The 16,144-nt window shown below is 44.3% G+C and overlaps 1 protein-coding gene across 1 annotated transcript in view; it reads left to right on the forward strand.

Annotated features, from left to right (window-relative positions):
• Nucleotides 1-16,144, forward strand: part of DNAH14 (dynein axonemal heavy chain 14) — a 1,144,348-nt gene that overhangs the window by 532,153 nt on the left and 596,051 nt on the right. Inside the window, exon 42 of the mRNA XM_078647362.1 lies at nt 11,054-11,306. Within this exon, the coding sequence (XP_078503488.1) occupies nt 11,054-11,306 (253 nt within the window). The remainder of the gene's footprint in view (nt 1-11,053; nt 11,307-16,144) is intronic.

Genomic DNA, 16,144 nt, shown 5'->3' on the forward strand with positions numbered 1-16,144 from the left:
GAGGACTTACGGGGGGCTACGGCCTCTGATACATATATGGATAGTGGGGTTAATCCATCTCTGGCCTCATATCTTCAGTTGATGTTTTCATCCTTGTCGGCAGACATCAAGAAAGGCTTTGAGACTTTGACAAATATCCAGTCCGAAATTCAGAACTTTTGTGAGAACGGAAAGATTGGAGGATACAGTGACAGGTCTGTCTCTGCACCTGGACAAAGCCAAGATGGATATTGTTAAGCTCAAAAGAGAGGACTTGATGTTGGCGGAGAGGATGGAGTCACTGGAGAATAATGCGCGTCGTAGCAACCTCCGCATTCTTAATATCCCGGAAGGCAGCGAGGGGTCGGATATCAAGCAATACATCACTCTATTGTTAAAAGAATCCCTGATATTGGATCAATCGGTAGAGGAGTTGTCTCTGGACATCCAACGTGTCCATAGAGACCCCTTCAGGAGGAACCCCCAAAGGACAAAGCCGAGGAAAATACTAGTAAACTTCCACACTTACACTCTTAAAGAGACCATCTTGAGTTTGGCCCTTAAGCAGAAGTCATTGAATGGGAAGGGCTTCAACTTCCAGATTAGATCCGACCTCTCAAGGGCCACACTTGATAAGCAATGGGAGTTTGGGATGAGGTTAGATGCCTTCAGGAGTCTAGGGGCAGTAGCCCAGCTAGTCTTCCCAGCTGCTCTAAAGGTTATGCACAATAATACAATGCATAATATTCTATCAGTGCAGGCAGCAGATGAACTGTTGATCTCTTTGGGGAGGGAAAAAGATAAGGATAAGGATAAAAACAAGGGGACCTCAAGTTAAAATAGTGGAGTTTTGCGCCTGTGAAAAAAGGAAAGAAGGGGGGAAGAAGGGGGAGAAAAAGGGAAGAAAAAAAGTATAGCTATAGCCATGAGTTAAGTTAAAGGTGATGGGAAGGGAGGGGAAAAAAAAAAGAAAAAAAATATATATATATATATATACATATATATATGGCTACAGGTTAGCATATGCAAAATAGGTTATTTGGTGTAACTAATAGTGATAAAACATTGGATTAAGAAATCTGTAAAAATGTAAGAATATTGTAAAAATGTGAAACTTATGTCCTGTTTCCCTTCCTGTAGGGGCACTTATTCTTTTTTTTTCTGTTTTCTCTTTCTCTCACTTCTGCACATGTAATAGGGAATGGATAGTTAGGACAGGAACTTAGTAGGGGCGCTATCTTCTGGTAATTCCAGATAGATAGAGCAAGGGTTTCCCATGGGGTGGGGGGAGGTTCAGGGGGGCACGAGGGGGGTGCAAGTAAAACATTTTTAAAAAGTCCTCATTTTCTGCTCGGTGCCATCTTTTTGGTTATGGAGAGGTACAGGTATAGGTCTTGAGGTAAACGTCGGCATTTGTATTAGAGGTTTTTTGTTTTAGTTGTTAGTACTCGGGTGGAGGAGAGTGGAAACTGTTCCTATGGATAAGTTAAAAGTTCTTTCCTGGAACATAAATGGCCTGCGTTCTAGTCCAAGAAAGTGGAAGATAATGCAGTACCTTCGGGACTCGGATGCCCAGGTACTTATACTTCAAGAGACCCATCTCACAGAAAATGAGATGTTTTCTCTCGTTAAAAAAAATAGGTGGGTCGATTTTTGTGTATATACCACACAAAACTCCAAAACTAGAGGAGTGGCGATCATTTTTAAAAAATCTTTAAAAGCAAGACTAGTTGATAAACTCGCAGACTCCGGGGGCAGGTGGCTCATCGTCTCGGTAGTTATAGCTGGGGCTCCAGTGATGATAGTGGGCTACTACGGGCCTAACCAGGATGATCCATCAGCTTTGAGCTCGGTGTTTTCTCATCTCCTCCTCTTCCCGGAACCGACTATTCTGGCCGGAGATTTCAATGTGGTCTTGGTCCCTAATTTGGATAAATCCCCGTCTAATAAACCAATACTTCCATCTAAAACTAGGGCCTTTTTACTCGACAAAATGAGGGAGTTTGGTTATGTGGACATATGGAGACTAAGATCTGGGTTAAAACAGGGCATTTCATTTCGTAATTATAAGTATCACCATCAGTCAAGAATAGATCTAGCTCTGGTCAGTCAGGAATTAGTCAAATTGGTGCAAAATGTCTCCTATCTTCCTTTCCATCTATCTGACCATGCGGCTATTTGCTTGGAACTCGCTTGGCTGTTAAAAACCACGTCAAGAACATGGTCTTTCGACCGCTCTCTCCTTAATGCTCCAGACGACATCACCTCTTTAAAATCTGAAGCTCAGATTTTTTCCATAAAAACATCGGGTCCGCTTCTCCGGGTTGCGTCTGGGATGCATTTAAGGCTTTTTTGCGAGGCCTAATCACCAACAAGGTCTCGTATAAAAGGAAGATCCATAGAGAAACGGTCACCTCGCTGGAAGCTGATATGGCTAAGGTGCAGGAAAACATTTTGTTACATCCCGCCGCATCACCAGAAATGTTGAAAGATTGGCAAAATAAGCTACTCACATTAAAAGGGGAACTGGGTTCAGTCCTGAATGCACGAGTTCTCCAGAGATGGGAGGCCAGTAAGCTGGCCCATTTTGAATATGGAGAATGTGCAGGGAAGCTTCTGGCTTGGAAAGTTAAAACAGATCGAGTCAGAAATAACATAGACCATATCAAGCTAGAAAGAGTGGCTTATTCGGCAGACAGCGATATCAGAAGTGCCTTCCGCGATTTTTTTAAGGACATCTATCATGAGGACAAAACTATCGAGGCGAGGCAAGTTGACGATTGGTTGATCGGAGTATCCCTTCCTTCCCTTTCGCCCGACCAGAAAGTTACCTTAGACAGACCTATTACGGATGAAGAGGTCATTAGAGCCATTGCAGATAGTAAGAAGGGCAAGGCATCAGGTCCTGATGGCCTCCCTTCTGAGGTCTATCTGGCCCTATTACCAACAATAATTCCCTTCCTAACCCAGTTGTCCAATCAGATCTTTCAGGAGGGGTTGCTCCCTCCCGACTCATGGACTGACGCTTCAATTATTCTGATATTGAAGCCAGGTAAACCAGCTGAGAGCTGTGGCTCATACAGACCGAATTCCATTCTAAACTCGGACTACAAGCTTTTTGCATCTGTCCTTGCCAAAAGATTAGGGGAGGTGGCACCTTGTATTCTACATCAGGACCAGCGAGGCTTTGTGAAGGGTCGCCAGCTCTTCGAGCTGACTTATGATCTGGTGGGAGCCATCGATATGGCGACTGCGGACTCTTTGCCCCTAGCTGTTATCACGTTGGATGCCACCAAGGCCTTCGACAGGGTGAATTGGACATTCCTGTCGGGGGTCTTGGGGAAATTCAACATTGGGGATGGTTTCTGCAGAGCGGTGAGCCTACTGTATCGTAACCCCACGGCTTCTTTGTTGGTCAATGGTGAATTGTCAGACCCGTTCAAGATCACTCGGGGTACCAGGCAGGGCTGCCCCCTCTCCCCTCTTCTATTTGATTTATATATTGAACCCTTTGCCCAACGGCTGAGGGACGACACCAACATCAAGTCTTTAATCTATGGGGGAAGGGAGAGGAAGGTAGCCCTGTATGCGGATGACATTCTCATCTTCACCTCAGATCTGCGTTCAGCACTCCCCTCTGTCATTGCATTGGCTCATAATTATGGTGAGATATCGGGATATCAAATCAATGCATCCAAAACGGAGATGATGCTGTGGAATGAGGCGGAGCCGGTGGCAGGGGCTCAGCTAAGTCATTCTATGCACTATCTTGGTCTCACCATTGTTAAGGATATAGACAAAATTGCACCGTTGAATTTCGATATTGTGGCGAGAGATTGTAAAAAACTTATGAGGTCTTGGTCTTCGCTCCCCGTTTCCATCCTGGGTAGAGCTAACCTGGTTAAAATGTCTATTTTACCCAAAATCTCCTTTTTGTTTAATACTGTCCCGCTGCATTTTGAAACTTCAACCCTAACAAAACTTCAAGGCCACATTAGTTCTTTTATCTGAAATGATCGCACCCCTCGGATAGCATGGAAAAAGATCAGGCGCCGGGGAGAAAAGGGGGGTCTAGCAGCACCTGACCTACAGCTATACGCTTGGGCGTTTCAATTCTCCCATGCCAGGATGCTGCTTAAGACGCCGACAAACGTGGGAGTAGGTAGCATGTTTGCTGCATTACTTAGAGGAGAGGGAGTAGGCCAGCAGGGTTTTTTACTTAAATTTGTTTTTTTTAGAAAGGTTAAGTTGAAGATTTTGTTGGGATTCACAAAAACATGGGTTAAACTAAGAGGTGCCATAAAGGTGGGGTATTTTGCAGGAAGGTCGCCACTGTGGGATTCTCCGGGTTGTCCTGTGTGGCTCCTTGATAGCTTGGCAACACCCTTGAGAGAGGCTGGCCTGGAGGTTTGGGGGGATCTCTTTTTAGATGGCTCTTTGCTACCTTGGGACTACTTATCAGCTAGAGTGGGGTTAGGTCTCTCTAGATTCAAATATCTACAGATGGCAAGCTGGTCCCACACGCATAGCTCTGTCAGGGGTAGATTTCAAATGGGAGGCGAGAGCAGGATATTGACCTTGATGATGGACAAACCTCCGGTAACTAAAGAGATTTCGTTCTGGTACAATTTGTTACTGGAAGAGGTTGACGGGGACTTCATTCTTCCCGCAACATTGTGGAGCTCTTCTTTTATTGGAAAAGACCTCGAGAACAACTGGTATTCCTCCTTTAAGATCTTGTGGGATACTGTGAAGCCGACGTGGTTGCGTAGGAACCATCTTTTTACGCTACATAGGGCGTACTATTCTCCACAGCGGCTATCGAAGTTTGCAACTGATTCCATTGTGGCATGCCCTAAGTGTGGGCTGCTCGCAGCCTCGGATCTACACATGTTCTTTGAATGTCCATTACTGCTACCTTATTGGGACTCTATTAGTACTCAGTTGACAACTTCTTTGGGTGTTGAAATCCCAATTAACGCATTGCTCGTAATCTTCGGAACATCGTTAGAAGTTCAAGGTCCTGTCAAAAAACTTCTCTTCTATTGTATCCTACTGGCCAGGAGAGAAATTTGCAGGAAATGGAAGGAGCCACAGCCTCCTACATTATTAGACTGGCGTATCTCAGTCCTGCAAACTTCTAAAATTGATCTAGCAAGATCTGGTAACCCTGATAAACGTGACTTTTGGCACCTTTTAAATTGGGTCAAGGTGATTTTTCTTCCGACTGTGGGTTTTTTTTTTTTCCCATGGTCCAATGATTAACGCTGCTTGGTCTACTCTCCCACTCTCCTCCTCAGATTTACCCAATGTCAGGGTTCCCCTGACCTTAATGGGTTTTGAATTGCAGCAACATCGCTCCTTCATGGTCATCATCTCGCGGCGCATCTTCGAGAGGTTGAACGATACTGAGTGCCAATACTGCATCAGTCTGTCGACGGCACTACCAGTTTACCTGTGACACAGTATAGTTCTTTTCCCTCTCCTGCTGCTCCAATGTGATTTACCAAGGGCGAAATGAGGACACAAAAAAAAAAAACGAGTAGCAGAAAGAACATGCTTATTTGTGACATATTTTAGGAAAGTTAGAATATTTCAGAATGTTTCTACACATTCCAAACTATTGCTGTTTTTTTTAATAAACTGAATTATATTCAACTGTTCCTAATATTTGCTTTTCAACAAATATCTAACAGGTTTTTGATGTGTTTAATTTTGCCCTAGAGGTTCTAATAGTATTCTTCATGTTGGCAAACATGCTATGCACCAAGGTTTTTAGTGGTTTTTGGGAATGATGATGGTGTGGCCATGTATTATATTGTATATAGAAATCCGCCTGACTTCGGCGGATTTCCTCTATATGGTTATGGAACTCCTCTGTGACTTGTAATATCCTTATAATATATGGCAGGGGGTACTTTATCCCTTATATATAAACATGCGCGATCCATGACTGTTAGAAATGGGGGTCTCTAGTTGGCAGAGGTAGATACCTTTGACCAAATAGGGACCCTTGCTTCTAGTCAGGGTAAGGGGGATACACTCTTTAGATAACCCCTACAAACCCCCTTGGTAGCTTGGCACGAGCAGACAGGCTTATCCCAAAGGCAATGTGTAAACTATTTGTACCAACACTCACAATAACACAGTGAAAACACCACAAATGGACACCACATCAGTTTAGAAAAATGAAGTATCTTTATCTAAACTACACAAGACCAAAGCGACAAAAATCCAACATACACAGTTTAAAAATATGACTTTAAAAAGGTTTCAAGAACTTGTACCACAGAAATCTATGGATGCGTGACTTTGCATCAAAGTACCTGGAGATGCGACAAAAGTTCCTAAGCCAAACAGCTGCAGCGTCGAAAAACAAAGAGATGCGACACTGCTGAGACCCTGAGGAGGCGATGCGACAGCCCCGCTGCACACAGTGGACGGGTTGCGCCGAGTCCGGTATTTAGGGGGAGCGATACGTCGAGTCTTCGTGCCGGTTCCGCTTCGTAGCTGATGCGTTGGGAAAGCATCTCGCACAGGTACGATGCGTAGAACTTTGGGATGCGACAGCGATTGATGCTGTGGCATTGCGCGGTGTTGGTCCTTTTCAGCCGCGATCCCACGATGCATCAGTTCTTGCAGCGGCGACAGGCGCTGCGACAATTTTCGCAGCGGCACGGCGATGCAATGGAAATCTTCTCGCACTGTTGAGATGTGCCGGTGAAACGTGCCGCAAGAAGAGCGATGCGAAGGGTTTTGCAGTTCTTTTCATGCTTCTTCTTCTTCCAGCTCCCAAACAGCAGCAACAACCTCCAGAGGCCCCACAACTGGATCAAGCACTCTAGGCAGGTCAGAACTCACACAGCGGAGTTCAGGGGGATCTGGGGGTGAAGTCCTTTTGTTCCTGGGACTTCAAATCAGAAAGCCAGCTCTCCTCAGGCCCTTGGAGATCTTCAAGCAGGGGACACAGCACACAGCAAAGTCCTTCTCCTTTCCTTGGCAGAATAGCAACTGCAGGTTAGCCCCAGAACACACAGAAAGGGCAGACCTTCTCCAGTTTCTTTAGCTCTTCTCCTCGGCAAAGGTTCCTCTTGAATCCCAGGATGATCTAAAGTTCAGGGGTTTCAGATCTCATATTTAAACCCTAAAAGTCTTTGTTCTCTAGGTGTAAGGGGTCCCGGACCCAGTCCAGACCAGTTCTGGGTGCACTCTGCCAGTGCACAACTTTTTCCTTTGTGAATGTGGGCCATGGTCTTCAGACGCACCGCAGGAGGTGGAACCAGCATTGTGGAAGCCAAGCACAGCCCTATTCAGGTCCAGGTGCTACTCCTCCCACCACTCCAAATGCAGATCGGTCTATTCAGCCTAGTGCTGACTCACCCAGACTCCTGGAGCCACCCCAGCTCCTGTCACTCTCAAACCAGACAGTCAATCCACAAACAGGCAGAGGCACGCAGAAAGGTTGAACAAGAAAATAGCCATTGTCTACAAGTGCTATTTTCAAACACAGAATTTAAAAAATATCTTTACTAAAAGAAGTGTAATTAAATTCTGAGTTCAGGGACACCAAACTCCAATTTTCTACCTCACTCCTATGGGAAGATATGCAGGTAAACATGTTACACAGCATTCCCCATTCTGGCCCATGTGCAAGATAGCCTTTCAATAGTGAAAAAAAGCAATTGGCAGTATTTCACTATCAGGACATGTTACACACTCTAGCACATGTCCTACCTTTCACATACACTGCACCCTGCCCAGGGGGGTACCTTGGGCCTACCATACGGGTGTCATATGTGTAGGAAAAGGGAAGGGTAAGGCCTGGCAAGTGGGTACACTGTCCAGGTCTACATGGCCGTAAACAAACTGTGCACAGGCACTGCGGTGGCAGGCCTGAGACATCTTTTCAAGGCTACTTATGTGGGTGGCACAAGGAGTGCCGCAATCCCACTAGTAGCATTTGAGTTACCAGCCTTGGCACACTCAGTGCACTTTACTAGGGACCTACTGGTAAGACAAATATGCCAATCATGGATAACCAATCACAATAACAATTTACACAGAGCGCATATGCACTTTAGCACTGATCTGCAGTGGTCAAGTGCCCAGAGTCCTATAGCCAACAACCACAGGTCAGGAAAAACAAAGGAGGAAGAAGCAACAAGTTTGTGGATAACCCTGCAAGAAGGGCCATTTCCAACAATTACTATGAAAATTATCTACACAGCAGAGATGTTATAATTAGTGCTATTTTCTGACGCCATTAGTTCTTTTTTTGTTTATTGGTTACTAATGGTTTCAGTTGGTATTTAAAATGATGTTTGACTTCTCATGTTTGCCCTGCTGCTCTGTAGTCAATTTGCAACAGCCGTATCCAAGATAAATCACTTGTGGAGTGGCTATTTGGAGTCTTTACTAGGGAACACAACATTTTTCCCTCCTTTTGTCGTGTACTTTGGCGATAGTTGTACGAGAAAGTTATTATGAGCGCATGAAGCATGTACGCAGATGAGGGAGGAGATATTGCCCACACTACAGTAGACTAAGCTGCTGACTTGGGAACTGGGAGAGCTAGTTCGAATCCCGGTGTTGGCGCAACATTCCGTGATTCTAAGTAGATCGCTTAATCTCCCTGTAACATGAAAAAATGTATATTTGAACTATCGCGCTATATTAAACTGCAATAAAAAACAAAACAAGGGAGAATCCTTCAGGGATACTTTTTACGAACCGGACGTGATCACATATTCGCTGTGGGCAACACTCTTTTAAACAGAAACAGGACTCTGGCCCCGGATCTGGAAATGTCACAGCACGGAACATGAAGCTCTGTCCTGGGGACAGACTGTAAGACGTCATGTCCTGTCACGTCCTGCCGTTGGCAATAACGGGTGCACATAAAACAGACCTTTCCATTCAAGGGTCGTCAGAGGCTCTACGACTCCTCAGAGCAGAGTTATTTTACATAATGCTAGAAGCAAAGACTCAGCCTGGAGCAGGTGCTTCCGGTTTTTCTGGCAACTCTCTTAATTGTAACAGAAACACTGGCAAAGCAAGTAGGTCTTTTGTACACAGCCACAACTGGGCATGTGTGCAACCATTAGCATATTAAAGCTAGACCTACTGCCTTAGCCTTTGCTTTTTTTACAGTACGCAACACATTTAATACAGAAATAAACATGATGAACACATTTGATATTAGGGAAATCTGCAAGTTTATATACATCCACTTGGTGATACTGTGAATCTAGTCACCCATATCTCTGCACTGTGAGCACGCACTTGCGAAAAAAAGCAAGATACAGTGGTAGTTGGACAGTTATACATAATTGGTTGTTTTCCAACAAGAGATTCCAACTGACATCCTAGACCACAAGAGCGAAACTCGTGTTGTCTGTAATATCAGCCAGAATACCAAGGTAAAGAAGACATTGTTAGTGATACTTGTAATATCATGTAGTCTACGCGCCCTTGTAAGATGGTTCCATGGTCTGAGTGTGCAAGGGCAGTGGAGTCCGGTGGGAGCCATACACCAAAAGTCCCTCACCCCCTTCCCTCTCTTCCCTCAGGCTTCAACTCCCTTCCAAATATTAAAGAATTCCTGTATGTGCCCTGACATCGTCCTCCAAACCCATCGGCAGCCCCACCCCATAAATTCTAAATATACTCGGCGCTTTACAATCCCCTCACCTCATGCGACCTTCTCTCCCTCACTCTCTGCCGCTTTCTATGGCAGATTGATAGTAGGTCCTGCACCGGCAGGAACCATGTAGGACTGCTGCCGAACATGGAGAAAAATCCTCTTATTTGCGTAACAGCCCCCGCACTGCAGGGCCCCCCGAGCTCCAGGGGATCCCCACCAGCACTGTGCGGTGGGCTCCTGGTCTGAGAGTTTCCTGACTGGGTCCAGAGCGTGGGGGGGGCCCTCCATGGTACTTTGCAGGAGGGGCCCTCAAGTTTTGTTACGCCACTGAAGCCCTTGGCCCATTGGAAAGAGGGGAGGTGTTGGTTGGGTGGCCCACAGCATCACCTGCCATTCCACCTTGCGGGTACCCAAGCAAGGTAAGGTAAGATGAGGGAAATGTAGGTATGTAATGCATTATTGCTCTAAGGTCATTGGGGCCTCAGGGATCCAGGCCAGGCAGCAGATCAAGACTTGCTTTTCTAATCTCCTTACAGGTCTCTGGGTATCTGGTTAACCGGTTATGAAGGTTTTGATACTCCTTGTAGAAGTCAGGGGTGAGACATTGAAACGGACTAGTAAATAAAGTATGTTTTACCTTAGTGTGGTCTTGATTATGGCCTTCTTATGGGAACTGCTGGTTGAACAGCCCTGAGATCAGCCAAGGTTGCTCAGCAGCTGACTTGCCAAAGTGACTCCTTTCACAAAAATTGATTCTATTTTCGCTCCTCTAGTTGCAGGTCTGTCCTATGAAGGAAGGAAGTGTGAAGGGCTGCAGGCTTTTCCAAAATTCATTGCATTGCTTGAGAAGGACATAGCTTCCAAGTGCATGTGTCTCCGACTCCTAATTTCCTTCTTCATCCCTCCTAGGATCTGATTAGGATTCAACTTTCTTGTTGAGTCTTATTTTCTTGGCCTTGCCCTTTACTTCCAAATGGAGGCCTCCTGCTCAAGGTTAATCTTTCTTTTACTTTCAAATGAGAGGTTCTTCCTCATGTAGGACAGTGGGGAATGACTGTCTGGGGTCTTCTGACTGGTTCAATAGAATGTCTAGCAATGTAATTATTACAATTAATTTGCCTCAATCACATGCCCAGTGGGATTCTGGAGGAAATGTTTTCACACAAGCCATTGTCTTTCTAGTTGAACCCCCCTTTAAACAGCATGGGGCCCCATGTCCCTCCTTTCATTGCTAGAGAGTCTGTGTGTGTTCCAGAAGTCAGATTTTAAGAGCTGCACATCATAATGGATTTTGCATTTCTTATTGGAATTTATTGTATTTTTCAACTAGTTAATGACATCTGATATACAGCTCTAAAATGTGTACCACCAGCCAGTATTTTAGCCTTGCTTGTGGCATTGCTTGTTATTAAACTGTCTTCTCTTCCACAGGACCCTGTTGATCTAGGTTGGCAGCCCTATATGAAAACCTGGATCTCGCGTGTTTCTTCAAAGATAACTGCTGCTGGAGCACACTTTCTTCACACTTTATTTGCTAAAAGTATGGAAGAAGGTCTGAACTTTGTACATAATCACCGGAAGATGCAACCCCTGCCAGCCCAGGAGATTGGAATTGTAATGAATCTGTGCAGAATTCTGGAGGCGTTTTTTGACTTCATCAGCAGAAATGGGGGCTTCGGTGAGAGTAAGTAGGAACATTTTAAGTACACTGAAATAAAATCATTATTTTGTAGTAGGAAATGTATTTGGATATACTGCTAATTTGCAGTCAAATATATACAGTTAGATGCCCAGAATAGCCAATTTCTGCAATGTTTTCATGACATATTTGCACTTTCCTTATACCCGCGCCATGATTATATACAGAAACGTTTGTACAAAGAGAACAGCTATGGATATTGTAGCAAAAGTCACGGATTTTTTATGGTCTCCCCTGATGTTTTGCTTTTATGGGACTCAATATGCTGGTGTGTTTGGACTCTAGGAACTGGGAGACTGCTGAACATCTCAAAGTGCATATGCACCTAACCTCTAAACATGGTACATAATTGCGTAACCCCAGTTTACATATATTGGTTTTAGATTAGGCACCAGTTATATTGCACATAAACTGCAACGTGCCTTATAAGTCAGATATCACATATGGTCTTCCCCACATTACAGCATTTAAAACATGGCATCAGCTGTTGTAAGCAGATGATACAGCAAGCCGACATCAAAATAAACCTTTTTGACACCATGAAAAGCCTTTAGCCAAGTTTGGTATTGAAGCCCCCAGGCACTGGTGCAAAATGTGGGAAAGTGAGACAAGCAAGTACTGGGATTCATCTGCACTGTCCGCGTCAAGATTGAATGTGCTATTTCCTGGGTAGGCTGCAATGGCCTTTCCCCTTAGGAAAGGGGTACCGGAATAAAGTCAAGCAGGCTGAGGACAGTTCTGTAATCATTGCTCTGAAAGTACCCTTAAGAAAGAATCACAGCACCAAAGGCCCACACTTTGTTCTCTTGTTGATGTGTTCAGTCTTGATGTGTGCCTTGTCACCCGTGACAGCGATGAGAGCCATGTTGAGAGCCTGCTGATAGATGGTATCGATCTTACCAATAATGGAATGATTGCATACAAGTTTGCCTTTGGCTACATTCTTTTTGGGACTGATTCACAAGCTGCATTTTGTTGTACTTCAAGTAGAACCACAGCAGTACCACCCGCATGCAGCAAAATACAATTCACTAACCTACATGTGAAGACCTCAACGACTCCAGTCCCTTCTGTGCGGCGATCCCACCACGTACTTGCTCCTAAATGGATGAGATTCAGGCAGGTGTAAGGAGGGCTTTACAGAGGAACATGCAAATGCAAACACCCACCCACAAAATATTAATCTTGAAAATAATCTGTGTGTTGTTGGCCTAATTGTAGCACGTGAGGTTGAGGTCAAAAGCGAGATTCAAGAGTCTTAGGGAGCTGCTGAAGAGGATTGGAGCATTGACGGAGAGAAGTCAGACACAAGAAGTGAGAGGGCTTGGTGAAACTCATAAAGGAGAAGTCAAGATGATATGACAAAGATTAGACAGGAAAGAATAAATACATTCTAGGGCCTTGGCTTTAACTTCAGTTGCACAGAGGTGTACAAGGTGTGCTAGTTAATGAATCATGTCAAAGGTAGCTAAGAGGTAATGTAGCATGAGTGAAGCAGACCCATTCACATCCACATGGGTTGTGGGATGATCTCAGATCGCAATAAAAACGGACTAAATCTGACTAGAGTTTCATCATCAACAACTTTATTTCGATCACAAAGATCATAGAAGCACGCAGCACAGAGCGATAAAATAGACATTGGTAGATAAATATTATAAAAACAACATGGGTATAAAATAGTTTACAAATGCATGGTACAAGAAGTTTGAAAAAGATACAAATGCTCCATACAAGTGATTTCCCACACCTAATCCACAGTGCATACCAAAATCTCGAGAGGCCATACACCATTACTCTTCATGTATCAGTACACAGAATTCGTAGCACCTCGAGCTAGTGTCTTGGGCCTGCAATTCTACCCAATGGAAAAATCAATTTTTTCCTCAGGGATGAATAATGAGGGACAATAGATTCCGGGCAGGATTTACACGTAGAACACAGATCATCAGTAAAAACATTTTGAGACCATTTAAAACCGAACAGTTTGGCGGGTAAGGTCTTATAGCGGAAGTTAAAGAACAATTTACTGCCGGTGTGGGGGGGAGAGGGTGAGCGATTTCGTCAATACTGGGCTCAAAATAGGGAACACATTTGAAATTAAAAAAAACAGTAGACAAGCTGGTCGCTGGTTTTGACAAATCATTTACAAGCGTTTTTTCCCAATACAGTTCTTTATGCTTTGTCCTTGGTACTTGGGTCATACTTTCCGGGTCGTACCAGAACGTCTCCATTCCCAACCTCCCTAACAGTTCCCTTAAAGACGTAAATCACCTAGTTGACGTGGCCCTGGGAAATTTTAAAAGGTCAGACAAAGCCTCTCGGTAAGTTTCTAGTTCGTCCACAGTCCATAGCCTATACCAAAACATCAAGAGTTTATAATTCAGCTTGTGTGCCAATTGTTTATGGGCATGGTCCATATACAGAGGATTCAGGGGGGAGCTAGATGGGAGATCCACCAGAGACCTTAAAAAAGTTGTCAATTTCAAGTGCCGAAGCAATTTGACTGGAACCGGTCTTCTTGTGAATTTTACTAATATGGGCACACTGGTGGATTAGTTGATGTTTTTCTCTCTTGATGTGGGCACCCCAATTATTCAATGCGGTCAGGCGGATACCTAAATAATCAAAAGCTTCAACTTGCTCCAGTTGAGTTCCAGCAGCCAATACAGGTTTTTTGGACAGTTTTACCTTAACCCTGCTAAAGACCATATACTTTGTTTTTCCCTCATTTAAAACCAAACCCCTTTTGTCGGAGAATCTTATAAAATCAATTAAAAGTTGTTGCAAACCCTGCGGAGATTTAGAAATTGAGTGTAATCGGCGAAGAGAAGTGCAGGGACTCTTCTTACACCGATTTTTGGGGCATCACAGCCATTTCCATCAATAAAATCTACCACCCCGTTTGTAAAAAGAGTAAAAAGCGTGGGGGCTAACACACATCCCTGCCTCACACCTCGTTGCACTGGGAAGGTTCCTGTTACTTGGTTGTTTGCCCCCCACCTGACCTGTGCTGCATTTGATGAATGAAGTCTAATCAAAATGTCTAAAAGGTTAACCGGCAAACCCATGTCATTTAATACTCTCCAGAGTCTAGCCCAGGGAACAAGATCAAACTGCCTTATTTCTCTAAAGCCAGTGTGCTGTTTTTCTCCAAAATGTCTTGGGATCTTTGTTTGTCAATGCTTAGTGTAACGAGGACCAGAGAGAACCCTCCCTTTTTTTTTGCTTCTCTCTCAATGGCCTGCCTATATTTGGCTCTGCAGTTCACAACCTCAGAGTGATCCTTGCTTTTTAATGCACAGATGAGCGCCACCTTTGCCTACCCGCAGTGCTGGTTATACCAGGCATTCTCAATAACCTGCAACGGATCTATGGAGTGTCCCTCCTTTTCAGTGTTTTTGGAGACTGACTAAGCATATCTCGTATTTCAATATAAAACAAACTGTGACAAGGTCCCAGACTAACAGCAGCATCTTTAACGGGGAGTTTAGTTAACTCCTCAATCACCCGACATGCTTTACTTTTAACTATTTCTAAAGCTTCTGGGTGTTCCTCGACCCACTCCAATTTAATTGACCTTTGGTCATTTGTGATGGAAAGGACACCCAACTCCGGACACCGCCTAATGTCAGGTTGGGCAGTACCAGGTTTTTTGAGAGTTAGTGCAAGAGCGTTGTGATCGCTCTCTACTTTTTTTTACCACCACCATGTCATCCACTAGGGGCCAGAGAGTAAGGGATACTATACAATAATCAATTCTGCTTGTGTGGCCAATTCTGTTGAAAGTACACTCCCCTTTGGGATCAGACCTTGTTCTCCCGTTTGAAGCTCTTAGATCATGTTGTAGGGTAAGGGCTAGCACCTGGCCTCCTCCCTTCATAAATCTAGATGTGAGATTGACCACACACAATCCCAATCCTCTGTCAATTCTGAAGGGTCAAGGAAAAAGGGTTCAAACGTGCAATTAAAATCGCTTGCCACTAGTACAGGAACACCATCAGAGTACTCAGTCAAGGCATAATCTAATATATGAATTGTATTTGTTTCCTCTAGGGTATGAACCACTCTATTGTAGACATTACAAATTATAATCTTCCAACCACTGTATAGGGTCAGCTTAACGGCTAAAATATCCTGCGAATCGACATGGAGGAGCTTGATCTCAGAACCCAGGGTCTACCCTGCTCAATCCTCGTGGCAGCAATGCCATAGGAAGAAAAAACGCTCCTAAAAAGTGTAGACAAACTCCAGGTTTTCCTGAAATAGTATTACATCATATAAATCTAAAAGGGTACACCAATCTGGGTCAGAGAGGAGTTTTGCAATCCCTGCCACATTCCAGACCAAGACTTTTAAAGAAGGAAGGACTGGGGCTTCTCCTACTTCAGTAAACCCTAGGGTCATACTGCTATTTACATTTACAGTTGCAAGCTCATTACCAGTGTCAGTATTTTTTGTTATACCTCTAAGAGCTGGAACTTCTGGTGGGGGCAGAGGTAGTAGGGGACCTGAACACCCAATGTTTCTATCAAGATTCAATCCAGGCTGTAGTCATCTTTGGCCATTTGCTACCCCATGAGGACAGGGGAGTGGTCCAACCCCAAAGGATCTATACAACATAGGCTCTAATCTTGGGGTTTGTCTGTACCTTATGGAGTTTGATGTATTTTCTGGAAGAATTGTGCGTGAATCAATCGCCAATGGGCAAGTGACCATGCCCTTATCAAAAAAGCTAACTTCTAGCGTGTCTCTAATAGCCCCAGGTGAACTAAATCTTTCAACATCTTTGATGTCATCTCGAAAGATGGAATAAAAGTGGC

The sequence above is a fragment of the Lissotriton helveticus genome, chromosome 6, assembly GCF_964261635.1.
Source record: "Lissotriton helveticus chromosome 6, aLisHel1.1, whole genome shotgun sequence".
Classification (NCBI taxonomy): Eukaryota; Metazoa; Chordata; class Amphibia; order Caudata; family Salamandridae; genus Lissotriton; species Lissotriton helveticus.